Source organism: Mytilus californianus, unplaced genomic scaffold, assembly GCF_021869535.1.
Source record: "Mytilus californianus isolate M0D057914Y unplaced genomic scaffold, xbMytCali1.0.p SCAF_4, whole genome shotgun sequence".
In the NCBI taxonomy this organism is placed as follows: Eukaryota; Metazoa; Mollusca; class Bivalvia; order Mytilida; family Mytilidae; genus Mytilus; species Mytilus californianus.
The window spans coordinates 78,891,605-78,919,019 of record NW_026262690.1 but is presented as its reverse complement, the minus strand read 5'-3'; the positions used below and the strand labels follow the sequence as shown (position 1 = coordinate 78,919,019).

Below are 27,415 nucleotides of genomic sequence, written 5' to 3'. Positions count from 1 at the left end.
TGGTCATGGTAGTTTTTGATGAAGTTGAAGTCCAATCAACTTGACACTTAGTACACATATTCCCTATGAAATGATCTTTCTAATTTTAATGCCAAATTAGAGTTTTGACCGCAATATCACTGACCACTGAACATAGAAAATGATAGTGTGAGTGGGGCATCCGTGTACTATGAACACATTCTTGTTCATGGTTTCATTTGAGCATTTGCTCTTATTTTCATTGGAATTTTTTTACAGGTGTTCAGTATAGCATACACTTTATACTGAGTGCCAATTGGTTTATTTCACTAGAGCATGGATGCTTTTTTTTGTTGGATTTTACTTATTTGCACTCAGTATAGCATACACAAATACTAGTATTGGTTGATTTCACTTGAGCATTGGTGCTTTTTTTCATTGGAGTTTATTTATTAACTTCCATTGTAGCATGGGTTTGACTTCAAACAATTTATTTTTCTGTTAGTTGGTAATTTTTATAATTAAAACATAAATTTGCTTTGTATGTGGGCATCATTTTCATGGGAATATTATGATATCAAATGTCAATTTTCATGATGTTTTGGTCTTTAGGGATCATGCAAGATTTTTAGTCAGTAAATAAGATCCCATAAAATTGTCAGTTTATTTTTTGAATCTTGTTGGCTTCCTTGAATTAGTTTTATAAGCTGTTGAGGTGTTTTGACTTTCTATCACTAGTTTTAAAGTACATGACAGAAGATACAAAATGTTTTGTTGATAGCAGTGGCAGTATCATGTATTTTATAGGGGGAATGTAAGATTGCAGGTGTAAGATTAAATTTGACATGAAATAAACTTTCAAATGAAGTTTGAAAAATAATATTTCTGGCATTAATAAAGACTTTTAAATTTTTTATTTTAAAAAAGAAAGGATGGGGTAGTGAGAGCAACAAAAACTATTACACACCTCTCCAAACAAACTGTGAGATTTACCTCACCCACATGTTTTTAAACCTTAGGAAATTCCTAAATATAAAATTATTGATTTCTTGAGCTATCAATGAATTATCTTAAAGACTTTTTTTTGGTTAGAAATTGAAAAGTCTAAATATCACACACAAAGACGTCATTGATGTGCTTTTTGTTATACGACCGCAAAAAAAATTTTGTGGTTGTATATTGGTATGACGTTGGCGTCGTCGTCGTCATCGTTGTTGTCGTCGTCCGAAGACACATTAGTTTTCGCACTCTAACTTTAGTTTAAGTGAATGGATCTCTATGAAATTTTACCATAAGGATTGATTTTGGGGGTTATGGTACCAACAGTTAAGGAATTAGGGGCCAAAAAGGGGTCAAAAATAAGCATAAAGTGTATGGATCTCTCTGACATTGTACCACAAGGTTCCATCTCACAAAGGGAATGCTGGGATTGATTTTGGGGGTAATTGCCTTCAAATTTTAGGAACTAGGGGCAAAAAAGGGGCAAAAAACAAGCATTTTTCTAGTTTCATGACAAAAACTTGTGTGAAAGTGTATGGATCTCTCTGACATTGAATCACAAGGTTCCATATCACAAAGGGAATGCTGGGATTGATTTTGGGGGTAACTGCCTCAAAATTTTAGGAATTAGGGGCCAAAAAGGGGCAAAAACAAGCATTTTTCTAGTTTCATGACAATAACTTGTGTGTAAGTGTATGAATCTTTATGAAATTGTACTACAAGGTTCCATATCACAAAGGGAGAGCTGGAATTGAGTTTGGGGGTCATTGCCCAAAAAGTTTAGGAATAAGGGGCCAAAAAGGGGCCAAAAATAAGCATTTTTCTAGTTTCCAGACAATAACTTGTGTTCAAGTGTATGGATCTCTCTGAAATTGTACTGCAAGGTACCATACCACAAAGGGAAGGCTGGGATTGATTTTGGGGGTAATTCCCTCAAAATTTTAGGAATTAGGGGCTGTAAAAGGGAAAAAAAACTAGCATTTTTCTAGTTTCAGGACAATAACTTGTGTGTAAGTGTATGGATCTTTATGAAACTGTACTGCAAGGTTCCATATCACAAAGGGAAAGCTGGGTTTGAGTTTGGGGGTAATTGCCCTAAACGTTTAGGAATTTGGGGCCAAAAAGGGGCCAAAAAAGAAGCATTTTTCTAGTTTCCAGACAATAACTTGTGTTCAAGTGTATGGATCTCTCTGAAATTGTACTGCAAGGTACCATACCACAAAGGGAAGGCTGGGATTGAGTTTGGGGTTGATGAATCATAAGGGGTTTCAAAAAATTGGGGGGGGATTTTTTTTTCCTTTTTATGCCCCCGCCGTAGCGGTGGGGGCATTAAGTTTTACCCTTGTCCGTCTGTACGTACGTCCGTACGTACGTACGTACGTACGTCCGTACGTCCCAAAATTGGTTTCCGTTCTCTAACTTGAGTTTGCCTCAACCAAATGTTATGAAACTTATACACAATGCTTATTACCACAAAACACAGATCAAGTTAGAATTTTGGTGGCGTCACTTTAACCGTTCTAGAGTTATGCCCCTTTATAAATGGAAACATTGCAAAATTTTTTGTTTCCATTCTCTAACTTAAGTTTGCCTCAACCAAATGTTATGAAACTTATACACAAGGCTTATTACCACAAAACACAGATCAAGTTTGAATTTTGGTCGCGTCATTTCAACCGTTCTAGAGTTATGCCCCTTTATAAATGGAAAAATTGCAAAATTTTTAGTTTCTGTCCTCTAACTTAAGTTTGCCTCAACCAAATGTTATGAAACTTATACACAAGGCTTATTACCACAAAACACAGATCAAGTTTGAATTTTGGTGGCGTCACTTTAACCGTTCTAGAGTTATGCCCCTTTATAAATGGAAAAAATTGCAAAATTTTTATTTTCTTCTAAATATCAAGTTTTTTTATACGACCGTAAAAAATTTTGCGGTCGTATATTGGTATGACGTTGGCGTCGACGTCGTCGTCGTCGTCTGGCGTCGTCCTGCGTCGTCCGAATACACATTGGTTTTCGCACTCTAACTTTAGTTTAAGTGAATGGATCTCTATGAAATTTTACCATAAGGTTCAATACCACAAAAGGAAGGTTGGGACTGATTTTGGGGGTTATGGTACCAACAGTTAAGGAATAAGGGGCCAAAAAGGGGCCAAAAATAAGCATTTTTGTAACTTCCAGACATAACTTGTGTGTTAGTGTATGGATCTCTCTGACATTGTACCACAAGGTTCCATATCACAAAGGGAATGCTGGGATTGATTTTGGGGGTAATTGCCTCAAAATATTAGGAATTAGGGGCCAAAAAAGGAGCAAAAAACAAGCATTTTTCTAGTTTCATGACAATAACTTGTGTGAAAGTGTATGGATCTTTCTGAAATTGTACTACAAGGTTCCATATCACAAAGGGAAAGCTGGAATTGAGTTTGGGGGTAATTGCCCGAAACGTTTAGGAATAAGGGGCCAAAAACGGGCCAAAAATAAGCATTTTTCTGGTTTCCAGACAATAACTTGAGTTCAAGTGTATGGATCTCTCTGAAATTGTACCACAAGGTTCCATATCACACAGGGAATGCTGGGATTGATTTTGGGGGTAATTGCCTCAAAATTTTAGGAATTAGGGGCCAAAAAAGGGGCAAAAACAAGCATTTTGCTAGTTTCATGACAATAACTTGTGTGTAAGTGTTGGGATATTTCTGAAATTGTACTACAAGGTTCCATTTCACAAAGGGAAAGCTGGAATTGAGTTTGGGGGTAATTGCCCGAAACGTTAAGGAATTGGGGGCCAAAAAGGAGCCAAAAAACATATTTTTCTAGTTTCCAGACAATAACTTGTGTTCAAGTGTATGGATCTCTCTGAAATTGTACTGCAAGGTACCATACCACAAAGGGAAGGCTGGGATTGAGTTTGGGGGTGATGAATCATAAGGGGGTTCAAAAAATTTGGGGGGGGGGGGGGATTTTTTTTTCTTATAAAATTTTCCATTTTAAGTTGGTTATTTCTGATTTATATTTAAAAGCAAATAATAATGATATGGTAGGAGATACACACCAAACAGGATGTGTAAATTATTATATAATAAGTATTGTGCAATAGCAAGAAATTTTCAATTGCACAGTATTGCACAATAGCAAGAAATCTTCAATTTGACAGTATTGCGCAATAGCAAGAAATCTTCAATTGCACAGTATTGCGCAATAGCAAGAAATATCCAATAGCACAATATTGCGCAATAGCAAGAAATTGTCAATTGTCCAGTATTGCGCAATAGCAAGAAATATTCAATTGCACAGTATTGTGCAAAAGAAGATACTTCGTATAAATTGCTTATTTCTTGACCAATTTCAATGGGGTTTTATTCTTGAATTCTTGGGGTTCTTAAATATGCTGAATCTAACCGTGTATTAAGTTTTTGGATTTTGGGCCCCGTTTTTAAATTGGTCCACATTGAGGTCCAAAGGGTCCAAAATTAAACTTTGTTTGATTTCATCAAAAATTGAATTATTGGGGTTCCTTGATATGCCGAATCTAACCGTGTATTTAGATTCTTAATTTTTGGTTCCGTTTTCAAATTGGTCTACATTAAGGTCCAAAGGGTCCAAAATTAAACTAAGTTTGATTTTAACAAAAATTGAATTCTTAGGGTTCTTTGATATGCTGAATCTAAACATGTATTTAGATTTTTGATTATGGGCCCAATTTTCAAGTTGGTCCAAATTGGGGTCCAAAATTAAACTTTGTTTGATTTCAACAAAAATTGAATATATGGGGTTCTTTGATATGCTGAATCTAACCATGTATTTAGATTATTGATTTTTGGACCCCGTTATCAACTTTGTCCACATTGAGGTCAAAAGGGTCAAAAATTGAATTCTTGGGGTTCTTTGATATGCTGAATCTAACCATGTATTTAGATTTTGGATATTGGACCATAATAGGTGAATGTCCAATTTAAAATTTTTAAGTTCTTAGACCACACTCATTCTGTGTCAGAAACCTATGCTGTGTCAAATATTTAATCACAATCCAAATTCAGAGCTGTATCAAGCTTGAATGTTGTGTATATATTTGCCCCAACTGTTCAGGGTTTTGACCTCTGCGGTCGTATCAAGCTGCGCCCTGCGGAGCATTTTATTTAAAATTGGAGTTATCTTCCTTTGTCCATGATTATAGTTGAATCAACTACAATCAATGCTTTATACAATGCAATGTTTAATTTTGACTTCCACTGATAAAACACAGATCAAGTTGAATTTGGGTAGTGTCACTTTAACCATTATTGAGTTATGCCCCTTTATAAATAGAAAGATTGCTGAATTTTTAGTTTCTGTTCTCTACTTAAGTTAGCCTCAACCAAATGTTATGAGACTTACACACAAAACTCAGATCAAGTTCAAATTTGGGTAGCGTCACTTTTACTGTTCTTCAGTTATGTCCCTTTATAACTATATGATATGCAAGCGAGGGCATCATCTGTGTCCACATGTGGACACTATCCACATTTATTTTTCTTTAAAATTTTTCATTTTTAATTGGTTATTTCTGATTTATATATAAAAGCAAATAATAATGATATGGTTTGAATAGGTAAATTAAAATTTTTTAAGTTCTTAGACCACTTTCATTCTGTGTCAGAAACCTATGCTGTGTCAGATATTTAATTACAATCCAAATTCAGTGCTTTATCAAGCTTGAATGTTGTGTCCATACTTGCCCCAACTATTCAGGGTTCGACCTCTGCAGTCTTATCAAGCTGCGCCCCAGCGGAGCATTTTATTATTTTTGGAAAAGTGTCTGTTTTCAGTAAAATGTATTCATTTTCTGTTTGCCAACTTATTCCTGGTCATTTCCTAGTAAATTATTTAAAATCCCCTGTAATATTATGGTATAGATTGAAAAATTCTGGAAAATCATAAAACACATAAATTTTACTTAAAATCATAAAACCTCAAGTCAATGAACGTGAGATAGACAACTAAAGTATGCGTAAAGTACATAACGCAATAATATTATGAAATCTTTTCAGCCACAATAGGATATTAATTTTTTTCTTGGTATAATGTTACGTCATCCTAAACGACAGCATCTGCGTTTATTGCTAATTAAATGTTGGTAGTTGAATAAAAACTTATTAATTTTCCGATTGGTCTAATTTTATTTGGTTTTAAAAAGAAAAACCAACTTTCTAAAATCACCTTTTAAAGAATTAAATGAAACGAAAGTAAAATTGATTATTTTACTTAAACTAATGAATATATGGTTGTATTGATTAACTTTGAAGTCTGACAACCAAGGTCATAATAATTAAAACAGAAAGATTTACTATAGGATGTAAAGACTTCCTAATGTTCCTTTTAATTTTCATTAGTAACCATGGCAACTGTATAATGCGTAAATATGACATGTTCAAAATCAGTTAGTTTAAGACTTGTTAATAACCTAGGGATGGGTAAATAATTAAGTGAAAATGTGTGATGATCTATATTTAGATGTACAATTTTAAAAGTGACAGATATGAACATTAGATTTTATTTCAATATATTAGAGATAATTGTGTACAAAAAATGGCAAAAACTAATATTATAATAAAATTTTGAAAGAGCAACATTAGTTTTGAGGATATCACAATGCAATGATAATATAGCAAAATTTGAAAGCAGAGGGGGAAGGGAATTTTAATACCAGAGGAGGGATATTCTGAAATATTTTTATGTAGTAATTTTTTAGGTTCATGTCCTTAACTATTCAACATTAGTTTCATTTACACTTCTTAGCTAACTTTACATCTGTAGATAAAGGTTTAGGGTTGAAAACCATGGCTATCTGATTGGGGAATACCTTTGGGCTGCAGCTTTATCAAATTTATTATTGGGCTTTAGGCTCCTTTGGGCAATGTTTAGGGCCTCCAGCTCAACTGATAGAGCTTTAGGTTCTAATGATATGGCTCCCAGCTTTGTCAATAGGAATCCTGGCTCAAGATAAGTGAGCTCTGGGCTCGTAATGAACTGTGGAGTCAGTGTTATTACCCTAGTCTGATTATAAGTTTATCTATTCATGTTTACATGAAGTGTCTCTCAGAACACTAGCTGTCTGATATAAAGTTTATCTATTAAGCATGTTGAAGTTAGTTAGGTATTTCCAGGTTAAGGTCTGAGAACCCTACATATCTGATATTAAGTTTATCTATTATTGACGGTATAGGGTTAAGTATACTCAGTTATCGAACATTAGGTTCACAGGTCGCTGAAAAATTAAGTTTATTATGTTCATTGAAAAGTCAGAATTGAAGGTTTATCCATTGGTCAAAAGTTGGGTTAACATTAGAGTCATTTCATTAGGTTAATTTAAAAAAAAAATAGACTTGTAATTAAGATTTCATTCCAAATCCATAACTACAAAACAACTTCTGAATGTGTTACTACATCTGGAATATTTGAGATAATGACACTTTTCCTGTTTTATCAAAACTAATTGCTCTTCTTAGAACAAGAGAAAAGATAAAATATTTATTTATTATTTTATGTAAATCATATGTAGTGTCTCATATCTTCGTGGCTGATGCCCTACAGATATGAGAAGCCTACATCTAATACTTAACATTATTTCTATTCTACTTATTACTCAATTTTTTATAACATTATTTCTATTCTACTTATTACTCAATTTTTTTATACGACCGCAAAAAAATTTTTGTGGTCGTATATTGGTATGACGTTGGCGTCGTCGTCCGAAAACACATTAGTTTTCGCACTCTAACTTTAGTTTAAGTGAATGGATCTCAATGAAATTTTACCATAAGGTTCAATACCAGAAAAGGAAGGTGGGGATTGATTTTGGGGGTTATGGTACTAACAGTTAAGGAATTAGGGGCCAAAAAGGGGCCAAAAATAAGCATTTTTGTAACTTCCAGACATAACTTGTGTGTAAGTATATGGATCTCTCTGACATTGTACCACAAGGTTCCATATCACAAAGGGAATGCTGGGATTGATTTTGGGGGTAATTGCCTCCAAATTTTAGGAATTAGGGGCCAAAAAGGGGCAAAAAACAAGCATTTTTCTAGTTTCATGACAATAACTTGTGTGTTAGTGTATGGATCTCTCTGACATTGTATCACAAGATTCCATATCACAAAGGGAATACTGGGATTGATTTTTGGGGGTAATTTCCTCCAAATTTGGGGAATTAGGGGCCAAAAAGGGGCAAAAAACAAGCATTTTTCTAGTTTCAGGACAATAACTTGTGTGTTAGTGTATGGATCTTTATGAAATGTACTGCAAGGTTCCATATCACAAAGGGAAAGCTGGGTTGGAGTTTGGGGGTAATTGCCCTAAACGTTTAGGAATTAGGGGACAAAAAAACAAGCATTTTTCTAGTTTCCAGACAATAACTTGTGTTCAAGTGAATGGATCTCTCTAAAATTGTACTGCAAGGTACCATACCACAAAGGGAAAGCTGGGATTGAGTGTGGGGGCGATGAATCATAAGGGGGTTCAAAAAATTGGGGGGGGGGGGGGGGATTTTTTTTTCCTTTTTTTTCTTTAAAATTTTCCATTTTAAATTGGTTATTTCTGATTTATATATAAAAGCAAATAATAATGATATGGTTTGAATAGCATACATGTGAACCTCCCGACAGGAGTACAATAATCCTGTTTTCAGGAGTCTCCTCCCGACCTCCGGTTGAAGAGGAAAATTATAATCCAGTGTATGAAATTTTTCATGAATGAAAAATTTCTGCCCAACATGTCATCTCAGGCATCTGGTGTAACTCACATTACCTGAAGTTATATTTTACCTGTAAATCAATTAACATGCATAATTATATGGCTTCACTTGTCAGCTTGGGTGTCAAACATACTGGTAATCAACGATTGTTTACCTCAGGCTAACTGCCGTTGTGTAACAAAAACTGTGTATTTATTGGGTTACTTCCCTTGATTTATCCTGTTTTAAGTTACTTTCCTTTTAATAATGAAAATTTTTAAAAGAATATAAATAAAATATAAATTGAACAAATAATCATAAAAGGATGGTAAATAAATGATTTTAAATGTCTTAGGACAAATAAAAAAATAATAATTTGAAAATTATTTGAGGATTCTATACTTCCTTTCAAGGCTTAAATTGAAATTTATATAATAACTATGACCCTTGTTTTACAGTTAGAATGATTTTCTGAGTATGCAAACAAAAACTATTTGCAGATAGTTAAACAAATGTTCTGGTTGCAATAAATGTTTTATAGAATATGAAGTAAAAAATTTAAAGAACATACTGAAAAAAAAAAATGCTAGATTGAACATGTAAAATATAAAGATGGAGAAACTTTATAAGTACAAGGGTACTATAAACATAATAAATTGGATGGAAAGTTGAAGAAAACACACTTTAAAAGACCATTTTTACAGCACACGGTTACATTTACGACAAAATTTATGTCGATTAAAAACCTCCTGATCTGAGTCCTAATCTCCTGACCAAAATTTCCCAATCTCCTGATCTGAGTTTCACAGTCCATCACATATATGAATAGGTAAATTAAAAAATTATAAGTTCTTAGACCACTTTCATTCTGTGTCAGAAACCTATGCTGTGTCAAATATTTAATTACAATCCAAATTCAGTGCTGTATCAAGCTTGAATGTTGTGTCCATACTTGCCCCAACTGTTCAGGGTTTGACCTCTGCGGTCGTATCAAGCTGCGCCCCAGCGGAGCATTTTATTATAGATTCTCAGATATTAGTTTTCAAATGTCCGGCAACGCATGGTTTTCATATTACCCCTGATTTTTTAGGCATTAGAAATTGTCAGCTGTAAAATGTAAAATTATCATCTTTAGATGTCCTGTCCATCCTGTGGTTATGTATATCTTCTTGTATTTCCGTTAACGTCTCCTGATGGCAAAGATATATACTAATGATATACTGATAGGGAATCTGCTAGATATGTTGTAATCCTCTTATTTGGTTTCCCATTAAGATTTCCCAATTGTTTTATACTGAAGACAAGTGTTTAAATGTACTATGTGACCTGTTTTAAATTATACAGTTATTTAACTTGAATAGTAGAACTCTTTGTATATTAAATGTAAATTATGGAAAAAACTGTTTTATATTGTACTTTTACCTTTGTTATTTTGAAAATTTTTGAAACAAGACTTTTTTTTTTTACTTTGTTAGTAAAAACATATACTTTTCACTTATATACAATGTAATTTAATTTACAGAATTGTCTTTTAAATAGAGAAAAAATCAAAGATTGTATGGTTTCCTCGTAGATGTTGTTTGGTTATTTGTGTCATCGGGTTGCTGTCTCAGCAATGTATACCCAACAACTCCTTTGTTCATATCTAGAGGTCAACATACCGGTATGCTGTTCTACAACAAGGAAGTGTATATAGCATATATCAAGCCCAAAGTTGACCTGAAGTTGTGAATAAATTCAAGATTACTAAAGATCTGCCATGAGATTAAAATCTTTAAGGACTATAAATCTTAAGACAACACTTTCATTCAGTGTTACTGACTTTGGACTGGCATATTTGCATGTTGTGGGACTTAGTTTTAGGAAAAAAATTGATATCACTTGATTTTGATCATAACAATATCAAAGTGCAACTTATTTCGCATTTTTAGTCCAAATTAGGTGAAACTGAGTCCAGTTCAAAAACATAACAAAAATCTTGAAACTCCCAAGTAAGAGCAGAGGATAATATTAAAAGTCAAGATAACTGACATTGACCAGTAATGAGTACAGGAAAAGCAACACTTTAATTATCTACCTTTTCAATTGTCTGAAATATCTTTTCACTATGGATGGTATAGACATAGAGAAAAACAAGTTTAAAGTACATTAGCCTCTAGTTTGTAATCCAATCAGTTAATATGCTTGAAAGACCTATTTTATAACTATTTACTACCGGTTAGTATATTCAAGGACTTTGATAGGATGTTATTTTATTATTTTAATCCATTTAATAATGCAGAACGACAATAATAAGTTGTTTACAATATTGCAACTTGAATGCAGTATTACATAATAGACCGGCGTAATTTAGACATTTCCAAATTTTTAATATGCGGTGTATAGAAATACAAAACTATCTTCAAGTGCATATTCAATCAATTTTATAGTCCAATGGTTATGGTATGCATAAAAACAAGATCATTAAGGACAGTTCATTGAATTTCATCTTTCTATATCTGATATTGTAGAACACTAGGCACAAAAAAACGGAAAATGAATCTTGATTTCTTAGGAAGATCTTTATGTTGTTTGGATTAAATTTGATATTTTTTCGTATTCAGAGATTCTAGTATTTAAATGCATATGATATCTAGTTTACAAAGCTATAAACTACATTTGTGTTAGTTATTTGACATGTCCTTGAATAAGAATGTTTACTACATACTATTTTTATAAGGTAATTATAAGGAAATTAATGTCCATGTGTTGAACTAGGTTAATAGGCTATAAAACTTTCATAATTTGAAAAGTTATCATGCATATCATTCATAACTTCCTCAAAAACTTTTGATATATTAGCATAAAAATTCATTACAACTGTCAGATGACAAAACCTTCCGATTATCAGTACACTAATCTTAAAAATACAATTGAAAGTACAGTACACTACTCTTAAAAATACAATTGAAAATAAAGTAAAGTACACTACTCTTAATAATACAATTGAAAGTAAAGTACACTACTCTTAAAAATACAACTGAAAGTAAAGTAAATTTGTGGAAGATCAACAATACTGGGTTATGATAGATAAAACGGGACAGGAATTGCCAAAAAGATTGGACCATACAACAGTACAATAGACTTCACCAACCACCAACATCTGACTGAAATAAAACCCCAATTTGTAAAAGTAGTCCAGTTACCAACATATATGCCTTGCAATTCATTGTCACAGTAAAGTTGATTGATTGATTGGTGTTTAACATCACTTTCAGCACTATTGACTATTTCCTGGCTGTCAGTTTTATTGGTGGAGGAAACTGGAGAGCAGCACCAAACGTAGGCAGGAAAACTGACAATCTTAGTCAATTTAGATTGGAGTCAAACGCACCTGTCACATGTGGGGTTGAAACTCACAACCTCAGTGTTGACAGGCTAGTGATACAATAGTTGGACTACTTAGATCACTCTGCTACCGAGGCCCACCAAAATGAAATCAAATAAGCATCTTTATTAACTATTGACTAACACATGTTCTGTCTAGCCATGATCAATCAAGCTTGATAAAACTAGAACATCTATTAATAAAATACTATGGTTATGATAAAATTGAGAATATAATTGGGGAATATGTCAAAGAAACAACAACCCGACCAAAGAGCACACAACAGCCGAAGGCCACCAATGGGTCTTCAACGCAGCGAGAAAATCCCGCACCCGGAGGTGGTCCTCAGCTGGCCCCTAAATAAAATTGTGTACTAGTTCAGTGAAATGGACGTCACCCTAAACTCCAAAACATATAAATGAACTAAAATTTAAAAACATACAAGACTAACAAAATGAACACACAATAGTTTGATTATTTAAAACAACTTATTATAAAATGTCATTACACAGAATATCAAACTGTTTATGCTATGGTTAACAAATGTTTGAATACTAGTACCCAGTCTTCATTTGAAATAGACAGTCTATCATACACCTTTGTAAAATATATATTATTTACGTTACACCTGATATACATTTATACATATATTTTCTCTTTCTGTATCAATGAGCTGAAATTTTCACTCTAGGTTCAGTTTTAAGAAATGGATTCAGACAGCCACTTAAAAAGGTTTTGCCAATTAGTAATCTGAAAGATCTAAATCTTTTGCAAAACATAATAATATTTTATAATTGAAGCAATTGAACAACTTCACATCATTTTTCTGTGATCAGAAAATTAATTTCCAGTGATTGAAATTTGTTTATGTTATGTCAATGTTTCAACAGAAATGAGACAAAAAAGCTTTTTTTGAATTGCTATGTTAATATCATGCTACATTAGAATACAGAATTAGATGACAATGTAGGTTGAAGATGAAAGAGACAGATCTCATGGGAACTAACAGCAAATTTTATTTTGATTTCCAGAAAAGCTTTTCATAGAAATAATTAATTACATTCAATATAAAATTGCTAGCTTTGTCTTCATTTTTCTTGGAAATTGACATAGCAATGACATAAACCACTAAGAGTGCTCCAAATAAACTGTAATATTTCAATATTATTTTTATAGAAGCAGGATACTAAAAGGCAGATCTTATTGCTGTTTGGTCTAATCTGGGTGAAACAGTGTTAGACAACTTCCTGATTATGAAAACACTGACTTACTCCAATTTTTGCTTTATATGCCCTCCAAAAGACTTTACTAAGCAACCTTTTAGCATGTACAAGAGGGTCAATATGTTTTGATTAGGATCAACAAAAGAAATGTGTACCCTTATTAATAATTACAGAGCCCACAAGTTCTAAAAGAAATTTTTCGTTGAAAATTTCAGAGAGGTCATCAAAATAAGGAGTATTTATATTTAAGGAAATCAGTTTAAAAACGGTTGATTTTTTTTTTCTGAGGAATCTTCACTAACATTAACACATCGATGATCCAATATGAAAAATATACCTTGGAAAAATCATGTCTAAAAAATAATATGTTCATTTTAGGTGATCAGACTGTCTGGCGAATTTAAAGAATTTGAGATGGAAGAAACAAGCGATGAGAATAAGGAGAACATGTCTCAGCAGTACTACATTGCCGTTGGAGAGCCAATTCCACACCCATCTGACATAGAGATTCCGCTGGATGGCAATACCTTCCTATCTAAACACAACATGGATATGACTTTCACATACTGTGATGAAAGGTAATATATGAGATATGATGAACTGTAAATTCAGAAATTAATGCATGCATCTTTTAATTCATATCACTGATATACTGTTAAAAAATGTGAGATATGAATAATGCCATTTCAAAATTTGGTGACGGAAAATCACTACTGAAATTATGAATGCAAGTTTTTAGTATTGCGAACCTGATACCTTGGCATTTTTTGCATTAATAAAAACATCTCAATAATTAATGAACAATCAGTGTACCATATTTATCCCAAATGAGAATAAGTTTATGCATTGAATCAAAAAGTCACCAAAAATATATAGCAGGCATCTTTGTACCCCAAATGGAACTGTTAAGATTATTACAGTTGCTAATTTAGATGTGTTTAATATTTTTGTGTACATGTGTTTGTTTAATGTTTTATTCAATTTATTCAGAATTGAGAAGTTGATTGGTTATGACAGTGAAAATTTGGAGAAGGAATCTATTTATAACTACCACCATGCCTTAGACTCTGAAAACTTGGAGAAATGTTACAAACAATGTGAGTGGACATTAAAACAGTTGTTACCTAGGAGACTTATAATTTATCTGCTATAAAAGAGAGGCGAAAGATACCAAAAGGACATTCAAACTCATAAGTTGAAAATAAACTGACAATGCCATGGCTAAAAAAGAAAAAGACAAACAGACAAACAACAGTACACAAAACACAACATTTGATTATTATAACAAACACACTTTTTTCTGCAATGAGTATATTTTTATGCCCCTGCCGTAGCGGAGGGGGCATTAAGTTTTACCCTTGTCCGTCTGTACGTTTGTCCCAAAATTGGTTTTTGTTCTCTAACTTTAGTTTGCCTTAACCAAATGTTATGAAACTTATACACAATGCTTATTACCACAAAACACAGATCAAGTTTGAATTTTGGTGGCGTCACTTTTACCGTTCTAGAGTTATGCCCCTTTATAAATGGAAAAATTGCTAAATTTTTCGTTTCCCTTCTTTAACTTTAGTATTCCTCTACCAAATATTATGAAACTTATACACAATGCTTATAACCACTAAACACAGATCAAGTTTGAATTTTGGTGGTGTCACTTTTGCCGTTCTAGAGTTATGCCCCTCTACAAATGGAAAAATTGCTGAATTCTCTAAAATTAACTTTAGTTTGCCCCTACCAAATATTATGAAACTTATACAGAATGCTTATAACCACATAACACAGATCAAGTTCGAATTTTGGTGGCGTCTCTTTTGCTGTTCTCGTTTTGTTATGCATTAAATCACAGCTCTCTGCAGTTTTCTTGACCCTACAACTCATATGTCTATATATATTTGGGGTCTCGGTGGCAGAGTGGTCTAAGTAGTCGAACTACTGTTTCACTAGCCAGTCAACACTGAGAATGTGAGTTTGAATCCCGCACGTGGCAGGGCGCTCGAATCCAACCTTAATTGATATGTTTGTCAATCGACAAAGGTCTTGGTTCTCTCCAAGCACTCCAGCATCCTCCACCAATAAAACTGACATGCCACGAAATAGAACATTAGCGCTCAAAGTGGCGTTAAACACCAATCAATCAACCTTTATATATTTATATATATCTTTATTCTCATACAGCCAATGCATTACATTGGTTCAGAGAAAAACAATTGCATATACAGTAAATATAAAATATATATATATATATATATATACAATCCAACAAATAACATCTGATGTAACAAAACAAACATAATTATTTACACATTTGATATATATGTATAAAAAGTTTCCTCAAAATAGCTTTATGTTTACAGAACATTACTATGAACTCATTTATTTTTGTGGGTACCAATTTTCATAGATTGAGAAAAACTTGCATTTTCGTGGATATTTGATTTTATGGATTTGCCATAGTCTTCATACAACTTTAAAGAAAATGTGTAATTTGTTGAATATTTAAATTTGTGGTTTGAATACATTATGTCTGTTAGTAAAATAAGTCAATGATTATTTTTTCGTTTTAGGCAAAAGCTATGCATATGAATATGTAGTGATACTCAACACAAAGCTAGTAAAAAAAGATTGCAAATGACTCCTTAATAGTGATTTTAATGTATATATCCAAAAAATAAAGCTTCTATCTATGTTGATAATTCACTTACTATTATAATATAACCTTGGCCACACCTGTTCAACATGCTTGCCTCAAGTGATGGGACTTATTCAAACCATTTATTTTGAAAATGGTATTTGCTACTTCTCCCTTATGCATTGAAAATTTAGGGGAAAGAGTAAAAACTGGTCAGCTGAAAGTTAATAATAGGCCTATGCAGGGTGACATTTCTTACTTCTGCCAGTTACCTAGTGAGCTAGCAGACTCAGTAGGCATAGTACCAGTATATTCAAGTGACTGTGAGATTATGCATGTAATACTTACCACAGTACAAAGCTGCTAATGATTCTTGAAGGAATTTTTTACTTGCAGTTGCATTAATTAAAATTCTAATTATTTGACAGTATTCTCCAAAGGACAAGTCATGACTGAACGCTACAGATTTTTGGCAAGAAATGGAGGCTATGTATGGGTGATCACCCAGGCAACCATCATATACAACAATCGTACACATAGACCAGAAAGTGTTGTGTGTGTTCACTATGTACTTAGGTAATGTGCACATTACAAAAATGTTCTTCAGGAGCCATAATTAAAAAAATAAATTTAATTTTCCATATAAATATGGACACCCAATTTCCAGATGAAATGTGAATTTGAAAAAAAATCCACAAAAATAATGAGAAAAAAAACCAACTTTTAAATCAAAATACATATAATACACAATAGCTTAAAACAAAACAAAACAGATGTAAACCGAAATGGGGGAGCTGTGTACAAGTAGTGGTGACAAATCAATGACAGTGGTGTGAAAAGTAACATACATCTGTCATGCCACATAGGATGCTCAATTTATAAAGTTTTTTTTTTTTGGATGCCAGATACATTTAAAACTGAAAGGTTTCTGGTATTGAAGAATTAGAGACAAGAAAATATATTTGCCACTAGAGTAAAGCTGTCAGCAATCAATACATGCAATATGTCTTTAACTGTATGCAAATATTCATGGGTTGTGTTTTTTGTAGTGGTGTTGAAGAGAAGAGTTTGATTCTGGCTGGGTTCCAGAAAGAAATCAAAGAAGACAGCATGTTGAAGTTTTTCAAACCAAGCACTGAGGACGTCTTTCAACCTAAATCAGAAATATGCCAAGAAGAAATGGATATGTACATGGCTCCTGGCATGACTAACAGTAAATATCTGTTCAAAATTGTTATAGTCAAAGTATTATCATATATGACTTAAAAATTTTTGAAAACTTTTTGCTTCAGTAAAGTACAAAATTTAACTATATACGAAGGCATATTTACCATTTTCTGTTTTCAAATTTATCCTGATAAATATACATAAAAGTTGGAAATAATGAATAAATCTTATTTTATACAACCACAAAATTTGTGCAGCCATATATAATGTATGTCGATGTCGTTGTCATCGTCCAAAACATTTGGTTTCCAGACAATAGCTTGAGTATAAATGTATGGGGTTCTTTGATATACGCTAAATCTAACCATGTATTTAGATTTCGGACCATAATAGGTAAATGTCCAATTTCAAATTTTTAATTTCTTAGACCACATTCATTCTGTGTCAGAAACCTATGCTGTTTTAAATATTTAATCACAATCCAAATTCAGAGCTGTATCAAGCTTGAATGTTGTGTCCATACTTGCCCCAACTCTTCAGGGTTTGACCTCTGTGGTCATATCAAGCTGCGGCCTGTGGAGCATTTTATTCATTTTATAAAGTGTAAGTAATTTGTTGTTTGATTGCTCCTTTAAAACCATATAGAATTTTGTTGGTTAATGTATGATGTAGGTGTTTGATGAAAATAAAAATAAAGAAATGTTTTGGCATTTTGGAGAGAACTTTTTAATTTTTGCAGCAAGTAAGGGAACATACATAAAGATGTTAAAAATAAGCATATCACTTCATATCCCTCGAGTGTCTTCAAGCAACAGCTTAGAGGTGTAGGCCAATATAGAACTGACATTTGCTATAGATTCTTTTATATTGTTGAAAGCTGTATCGTGACCTCTAGATGTCTTTTGAAGACTTTATCTTGACCTCTAACTGTCTTTTCTGGTTATATTTAGTTGTAGGATTGCTGTGTTATGGACACATAACAAACAGTTTTTTATGCCCCCGTCGCTAGGCCATTCCTGTTGCTTTTGACTATCTTACATATGAAAACTGTAATTTAATTTTCAAGCCAAACTCTCTAGCATATTTTTAGTCCCCTACCGACGAAGTCGAAGGGGACTTTAGGTTTGCACTCATTCCGTCTGTCTGTCTGTCTGTCCATCTGTCAGTCCAGCAAATCAGTTTTCCAGACTTTTTTTCTTTTTGCTTGAAGATATTGATTTGATATTTGGTTTATTGATTTATCATGACAAGTTACAGGTCAAGTTCAATTTTCACGATTTTAGCTTTTCTCTTTGTTTAGTTAAAGCCCTTTCCCTAGAATTAAATTTTTGATGAAATTCTTATTAATTAGTAGATTTCTGTGCAAAGGGAAATAACTCATTTTTTAAAAGATAAAATGAAATTTTGGATTTTTTTCCTTTTCTTTGGTAAATTGTTTGAAGAATTTAGTGGTAGGTTTGTTTGTCATTCTTGAAGATATTGATTTGATAATTAGTATATAGTTTAATCATGACAAGTTACAGATCAAGTTGGAATTTGTTCCAGTCTGATAATTTTGTGCAGAGTTACTGTCTTTGGACATAGAAAATTCACTTAAATAATCAGTTTTCAACAGTTTTTTTCGTCATGCTTGAAGATTTTGACTTGATATTTTTGTGTAGTTTACACCATGACAAGTTATAGATCAAGTTAGAATTTAGTTCCATTATAATGAATTTGTAACCGGTAGAGGACTATGTATTGCCATGCAATACTCACAGAAAGCTTGTTTAATCAGATTTTTTTTCTATTTTACCGGTAATCTAATTTAACTAAGGAATAATGAGCTCATACATTGGTTATGTAAGACTAGAATTGTAAAACCTGTCATCATCCTCTATGTGAAAATAAGTCTATAATTTTTTGCCCCAGATGTAATAAGTTGGTTAAAGGTAACAATATTATTTCTTATTTACAGGTATGATGGCAGATACTACCATTGACCTTACTCACCTGGCACCTAATGCTGGAGATGCATGTATACCACTAGCACTGCCTTTCGTAGCATCTCCAGGTGAGCCAAAATTTGAAGAAAAGAAAATATTAAAATGAATTGAAAGTTAAGAAATTGAAGAAAGGACGTTGAATATTATGGCTTTCTCAATACACGTCTGACTTAATCTGCAGACATAATCAAATTTGATATGGACAATGTCCTGTTTTAATCTGTTATTCTAAATCGACACCCTGATAAGTCAAAATTATGTTTTTTCTTTTGAATATTTTTGAAAATATGCATATGTTAAGTAGGTTAAAAATCATTTCCAGGGTAGATTTCATTGAGATAGCTGAACAGCTCCTCAGTAATAATACTACTTTGATTAAGACACTTGCCGAGGGCGGGAAATTTGTGTCATCTTTATGGATCTAGTTTCAAATTTTTTTTTATTATATTTTCCAGTTAAATATGCAGAAAATGGAACCCCATGTTGTATTGTATTCAGGTTTTTAATTTAAGTCAGTAGTAGTAAAAGAAATAGGACATGTTCTACGATAATGTTTCTCCAAATGAATTTACATGATAATAGTAAGGCATTAAATTGAAATAATATTTTACTTTGAAGATGATTTAATATATGCATTAATTTCATCATATGATATGAATATAAAGTGCTATATTAGAAAAAAAAGTAATTTCAGCATTTGATTGTTGAATTGAAATTCCTATTATGAAATATATATAGGTTCATTTAGTAGGATTAATTGTTGCAAAAATAGACAAAAAAGAATAATGAAAAGCCTTGAAAAGATAGAGCAATTTTTTAACTGTCTTCTCTTATATCAGTATCAATATGTTAATTGAAATGAGAAATATTTGGTTTTTTTTTAATTTTAGTTTTAAAATCACCTGCAACGATTGGTTTTGCAGTAGCTAACACTAGTTATCTCCCCATTGAAAAAACTATTTTATCAGTTTTTTCTATATATAGAATCGGGTTTATTAATATAAATCGTGAAGGAATTCATTTTGTAAAACTGAAAATGCTTAAATTGTGCTATAATTATTATTTCCTGCATACACATATGCTAAATTGACATAAGTATTTTATACACTCAAGTTCTGATTAAAGCAGTTTGTTAAATTATACTTTTACTCTGCATTCACTTTAAAGTAATGCATATTTAATTTATCAGGTTATCAGTTTATATCCTATATATCTGAGTCTGATGTCAGGCTTGGAAATTTCCTCTTTGGAGCAGTTTTGCTTCTGCTCTTACACATTTAACTTTTCAGCATTTTCAACTCCCTCCTAATGTCAAATAAACAGCAACCAAACAACACAAGGAACAAAAGACATTTATCCTATTGATATTCAAATCTGATTGATTTTTTTTTTGCATTGACAATATAAAAATGATACATTGATCTGAACACAGCAATACTTCTGAAACTTGTTAAGACTACTTATAGGGATAAAGTGTATTAATAATTCATGACTGAAGGCAAAGGAACAGCACTTTTATTGCTGTTCTTCATCTCTGAGTCACATGAGGCCTTCAATGCAAAAAGCTCATATCTTACTGCAAGATCAAGTCAGTCTTTAGTACAGTTTTAAGTTGAATTCTTTGATAGAAGTAAAGAACATTTATGTATTGAATATTACAGATACTGGGTAATAACAAATTATGGTACTTTCCTGTGTCTATATCACCCTTCTCAGTCACTCTGTAATTTTTTTGTATCATGGGTTTGAGACATGAGCAGAACTTATTAGTGATGTCACAATATTTGATGAGAAGTAAACAGTTAGGGGGAGCGTGGGCGCCCGCTAACATGTTTAACCCCACCACATTCTGTATGTGCCTGTCCCAAGTCAGGAGCCTGTTATTAGTGGTTGTCGTTTGTTTCTGTGTATCATATTTGTTTTTGGTTCATTATTTTCTACATAAATTAGGCCATTAGTTTTCTAGTTTGAATTGTTTTATATTTTTCATTTCGGGGCCTTTTACAACTGACTATGCGGTATGGGTTTTTCTCATTGTTGAAGGCCATACGGTGACCTATAGTTGTTAATTTCTGTGTTATTTGGTCTTTTGTGGAGAGTTGTCTTGTTGGCAATTATACCACATCTTCTTATTTTTATAGTGAGGTCACAATATGAGAGCAGAGCTTTTGTTAGGACAACCAAGCGTAAAACTGTCAGAGAGAGGGGGGAATTTGGAGTAAAAAAAAATAGAATGATATACAGATTACCTGGTTTTTCTGTATATAGATATAGAAAAATATCAGCCTCTTTCTCATCAAAACAGTAAACATTCTGTATTTACTCATAAATTGACTCACTTTTTAAATCAACATTACACTTTTACACTGACTGCAGCAATCATAGGCGAGACACAAGGTTCTGCAGAACCCATAACAAATATTTTTTAGAATTTAAATGTCAGAGATATTTCTTTTTAGAAAATAAATTATATTGTTCTGTTGGTTTATTAAATCATATTACCCACTTAACCTACTTTGAATGTTGTAATTTTTTTTTAGAAGAATCAACAACAGATGAGAAATACAAGAAAGCAGAAGATCTCTTTCCAAGCTTTAAGAAAGAGCCTGATAGCTTTCTGGCTTGTCGTGGTCAAGACAAACCTATAAGTACTGGCACAACTCCAGTTACTTCACCAGGAGTAAGTTATATAGTTAAGAGTTCGAAAATGTAATGATCAGTTTAACATCTGATGAAAAACAGAACTATCCAAAAAAGAGTTATGTTTTATCCCTAAATACCAATTTAAGATTAGGAATTGGAATTACAGTCATTTATAATTTAGGGAGCAATATCCAGTCATCCATGTTTTGCATTTTGGTCCCTGTTGAATTTCAAATATGCAATAAGATTGATTTTTAGATAGCTGAAGAAAAATTAATGTATCCTCAAAATTATTTTTTTTTTGCTCCGTGTTGAAGGCCTCACCTGTGATTTTAAGATAAAGAACAGCAATAAAAGCACTATTCCTTTGCTTTTTGTGTGTTTTTTTGTTGTTGCTGTGCATGTACTGATTTTGTGTCATGGATGGATACCCCGTATCCTTTGTTTTTCTATTATAGTGGTTTAAAGATGATTTTTATTATGTTTTTTATGTTTTTACATGCTAGATACATGGTCATCAACAATTGTATTAAATTGATGTTTAGTGAATTGTGAGTGCAGAATTTTTCAATTTCTATTAATGATGCTAATATTCAGTTATTCAAGTTGGTCTCAATAATCATTTTAAAGATAAACTGATGTTCGGTCAACCGATACCAAACATTTTAAAATTGAATTTGATTTTGATACCAAAAAATCAGCTATTACTTAAATTAGAATGTAAGGATGAAATCAACAACAAACAAGAAGAATCCTGTTACGGGACAGTCTTAGAAGTTATAAACTTGAGAATATTCAATATCTTCACAATTTCAGCAGCCAAGTCCTCCAACACCAGAGGATTATTTGGCACCTTTCGATCCTAATGACATGGACTTCATGAACACATTCTTCACTGATGCACTACCAAATAACAATGATGCTACTTTAGAGGTAAGCAATATTATATTATTATTGTGAACAGTTTAAAATACATTGTGTATATCAACACTTAAATTTCACAAATGTCAATTAAAACTAAAGCCATTTGAATTTGGCAATATAACATTTTTTTACAAGAATAATTGCAGTTCATTTTTAGCTCACCTGACCTGAAAGGTCAAGTGAGCTTTTCTCATCACTTTGCGTCCGTCGTCCGTCGTCCGTCGTCCGTAAACTTTTACAAAAATCTTCTCCTCTGAAACTACTGGGCCAAATTTGACCAAACTTGGCCACAATCATCATTGGGGTATCTAGTTTAAAAAATGTGTCCGGTGACCCGGCCAACCAACCAAGATGGCCGCCATGGCTAAAAATAGAACATAGGGGTAAAATGTAGATTTTGGCTTATATCTCTGAAACCAAAGCATTTAGAGCAAATCTGACGTGGGGTAAAATTGTTTATTAGGTCAAGATCTATCTGCCCTGAAATTTTCAGATGAATCGGACAACCTGTTATTGGGTTGCTGCCCCTGAATTGGTAATTTTAAGGAAATTTTGCCGTTTTTGGTTATCATCTTGAATATTATTATAGATAGAGATAAACTGTAAACAGCAATAATGTTCAGCAAAGTAAGATCTACAAATAAGTCAACTTGACCAAAATTGTCAGTTGACCCCTTAATGAGTTATTGCCCTTTATAGTCAATTTTTAACCATTTTTCGTAAATTTTTGTAATCTTTTACAAAAATCTTCTCCTCTGAAACTACTAAGACAAATTTAACCAAACTTGTCCACAATCATCATTAGGGTATCTAGTTTAAAAAATTTGTCCGATGACCCCGCCCGCGAACCAAGATGGCCGACATGGCTAAAAAAAAGTACATAGGGTAAAATGCAGTTTTTGGCTCATATCTCTGAAACCAAAGCATTTAGAGCAAATCTGACATGGGGGTAAAATTGTTCATTAGGTCAAGATCTATCTGCCCTGAAATTTTCAGACCAATCAGGCAACACATTGTTGGGTTGCTGCCCCTGAATTGGTAATTTTAAGAAAATTTTGCAGCTTTTGGTTATTATCTTGAATATTATTATAGATAGAGATAAACTGTAAACAGCAATAATGTACAGCAAAGTTAGATCTACAAATAAGGCAACATGACCAAATTTGTCAATTGACCCCTTAAGGAGTTATTGCCCTTTATAGTCAATTTTTTACAATTTTCATAAATTTTGTAAATTTTTGTAAATTTTTACAAAGTATTTTCCACTGTATCTACCGGGCCAAGTTCATTATAGATAGAGATAATAGTAAGGAGCAAGAATGTTCAGTAAAGTAAGATCTACAAACACATCACCATCACCAAAACACAATTTTGTCATGAATCCATCTGTGTCCTTTGTTTAATATGCACATAGACCAAGGTGAGCGACACAGGCTCTTTAGAGCCTCTAGTTTATTACTTTCTTCAATGTTTCTACACATGATAACAATTGATACAAATAAAAAAAAACAGTCACCTAAAAAAAATATGTTCAGCTTTTTAAGATACAATCATTTGTAAAACTATAATTTTTTCTGGGATAACAATAATTTTGAATTTTTATTAGAAATATACGAGAAGAAATAAAATTTTGTAAAACATAGTAGAAATATCAGGAATTGGAAAAAGTTTTGTTAAAACTGAATAAAAAAGTTTGACATGTTAGAAGTGTATGCAGAGTTAGAAGTGTATTCAAAAGTTAAAAGTGTATTCAAAAGGTTTGTTTTTTTAATGTATTGACAAATTTAGAAGGTGTTTGGCTAAAAGGTTTAATATGTTACCTAGGAAAAGTCAAGAGGAGTAACACAATTTTAAGGAAAAGCTGCAAGAAACATCCTTAACAACAGAATTTTTTTTTGTTTTTGGTGAATGATGAATAACAATTCTTTTATTTACACAGGACTTGAGCAGTAGAGCTCCCTATATATCAATGAATGCAGAAAACGACTTCCGACTTTATCCGCCTACAAGTGAAGAGTTACTTGGTCTGAACAAAGATTTCAATCCTGTGTAAGTTTGAATGGTGGTTGCAAATATGCAAAAAAACTGTATAAGTTGGAGTTTTTTTTTTGTGTAATATTGTGACTGTTTGGGTACATGCAAAGAAATTACCAAAATTCCAATTCTTATTGTGTATCCACATTTCAGGATTACTTCTGTTGTCTTGAGTCATCATTGTGTGCATTGACAGAATTATATTTTGTTAATCTGCAACTTCTTGTAAAAGACTTGACAGAATTCAACCTAAGTTGCACACATTCTTCAACATGATAATATCACACATTGTGTATTTTTTCAAACCTTTTACAAACCTTTTTATCTATTTATACATTTTACATACACTGATTGATAAATTTTACTATTTAAAGGTCCACTTTTCCTATTTGACTTTCTTCACAATAATGTAAGAGTAATTTTGAATACTTACATTTAAAATTTCTCCTTTAATCAGTTTCTATGAAAGAACAGAGTCCGTGTTCATACCGAAGGAGAAGATTTTCCCAGAACAACCGAAGGAATGTTCTCATAGCCTTAGAGACTTATTGGAAGCCCAAAATGCTCTATCCAGTATAGAGATTCCACAGGATAAACAAATACTTTCAATGAAGAGACCCCTTGATAAGAGCAGTCTTGAGAAAGGACCACCTGCAAAAATGTTGAAAAGGGGAGCTGGACCACAGACAAGTCCAAAAGGCAAGTTTTTGTTTAACAAATTTTATTCTTGTTTCAAAATTCCATTTGGGAAAACATTATAAGTTATATGGTACGCTACTGACCCCCTACGGATCTAAAGAGGGTGAGTAAAATCCATAGGGGTCGAGGCCGAAGTCCAAATCTATGGATTTTACTCACCCTCTATGGTCCATAGGGGGTCAGTAGTGGACAGTATAACGAATTTATTGCACGCAGGACTTTTCTTGCTGCGTTTTGTAGAAAAGTAAACAATGAAATACAACAACACCAATAGATGACGTCACCATTAACAGTAGACATGATGTCATGAACCCCCCTATGAAATTTACTAACCCCCTACGGATCCATAGGGGGTCACCAGGTGACGGCGTTAAACCAATCACAAAGTCATAATTTACCTGCGGTGCGATAAATTACATTATTGTTGTAATTAGCAGTAGCTGAACACTTAAATCAGAAGGACCATTGTAAAGAGGACATGACAGTTTAAGTTCTTTTACAAATTTATGAAAAATCTGCCAATTATAGAAGATATATTGAAGCACAGTGGATACCAAGACTAGATACAAATAGGCCATTTGGGGTCAACATTAAAAAAGAAATAACTTTGAATTATCTGATTTCATATGCTTTGACTTTCATTCATAAAAAGATATTGTGCATCATGTTATTGTGACATCAAATTATCATGATATCATAACATTACCAGGGATCTAAATGAATGACATCTTAACGATTGTGAAAGTGACATGTCATCATCCATGAAGTTGACAAGGATAATAAAGAATTGAAGAAGGCCTGTGGCCAAAACACCTTTAAAAATGGTTTAATTACTACAATAACAAATTTTAGATAAAAGAAAAATAACAGAAATTACCAAAAATATTGGACAGCACAAAAGACCACACCAACAATTGACTCTTCCGAAAATAAAATTGAATGTACAAACAACCTCAAACAACAACAAGTAATAGGCAAAGATCCAGAAATTTTATTACAGGATTTCAGACATTTTAAGTTTTACATTTCAGTTACAAATTGATTTGGCCCAAAAAAAGTGAACAAAAGATTAAGTACAGATTAATTTGACTCAAAAAGTGAACAGAAGATTAAGTACAAATTAATTTGACTCAAAAAGTGAACAAAAGATTAAGTACAAATTAATTTGACTCAAAAAGTGAACAAAGATTAAGTACAAATTAATTTGACTCATAACGTGAACAGAAGATTAAGTACACATTAATTTGACTCAAAAAGTGAACAGAAGATTAAGATTTAATGATTCTGCAATTGACCTTTTTAATTTAAGTTTCCATAATATTTGTTGTGGGGTTTATAAACTTGTTAAGTGTCAATTTAACTCAACAGATTTACAGTTGACTATTGACCCTTTGCATTATGAGCCTGTCTGGGCCCATGTTTTAGATACTGAAAAACAGAGGGTCATCTTATTTGCAGGCATATATGTCTCATGAAGCGCAGCACCATCTAAAAATGACATCTTTATTTTTTTGGTGCATCAATAGTTTTTGTCCTTATTTAAAAGAGATTTCATGTTGTGTTATTTTATTATATTTTTAGCGAAGTCCAGTTTCGACAGTGTACTCCTCAATCTCTTGTTGACAGGTGAGGACAAGCAGTATGGTTACACAACTAAAGATCTGAAATCACCAAAAGTTCCAAAGGTAAATTAAAAATACCTTCATTACATTAATGTCATTCCTATACAAGACATTTTTATACATGTAATTTCATAAGGTAGATCAGGTGTCTTTTTTCTGAGCATCTCCTCTTGGCATGTTGCAAAAATACTCTTTTGGTTTAAAAATATTTGACCAAATATCATTCAATATACAACAGACACATCTAAAACTTGAAATTTTAAGATTAAACTATCAAAAAATTAAGTGTATTTAAAATTTTCAGAAAAAAAATCCTTTTAAAATCAAAGGCAGATAATTATACTGAATTTGATAGGACAATTTCTTGGATTTTTCAAGAAAATAAGGCCTGTAACCCCCTATTTTTATTTGATATTTCGGAAGTATTTATGAAAGGCAATTCTCATTGAATTTT

At 32.5% G+C, this 27,415-nt stretch overlaps 1 protein-coding gene across 3 annotated transcripts in view; it reads left to right on the top strand.

Annotated features, from left to right (window-relative positions):
* LOC127738589 (hypoxia-inducible factor 1-alpha-like) overlaps positions 1–27,415 on the top strand; it is a 59,468-nt gene that overhangs the window by 25,318 nt on the left and 6,735 nt on the right. Inside the window, exons 5-14 of one of the 3 annotated variants that reach the window (XM_052249908.1) lie at positions 13,637–13,836; positions 14,249–14,355; positions 16,316–16,463; positions 16,937–17,100; positions 19,012–19,107; positions 21,583–21,719; positions 22,499–22,615; positions 24,546–24,655; positions 25,098–25,339; positions 26,921–27,024. In XM_052249908.1, the coding sequence (XP_052105868.1) occupies positions 13,637–13,836; positions 14,249–14,355; positions 16,316–16,463; positions 16,937–17,100; positions 19,012–19,107; positions 21,583–21,719; positions 22,499–22,615; positions 24,546–24,655; positions 25,098–25,339; positions 26,921–27,024 (1,425 nt within the window). Of the gene's footprint in view, positions 1–13,636; positions 13,837–14,248; positions 14,356–16,315; positions 16,464–16,936; positions 17,101–19,011; positions 19,108–21,579; positions 21,720–22,498; positions 22,616–24,545; positions 24,656–25,097; positions 25,340–26,920; positions 27,025–27,415 lie in introns of all 3 variants that reach the window. The other 2 variants (XM_052249907.1, XM_052249906.1) reach the window with 2 other exon arrangements.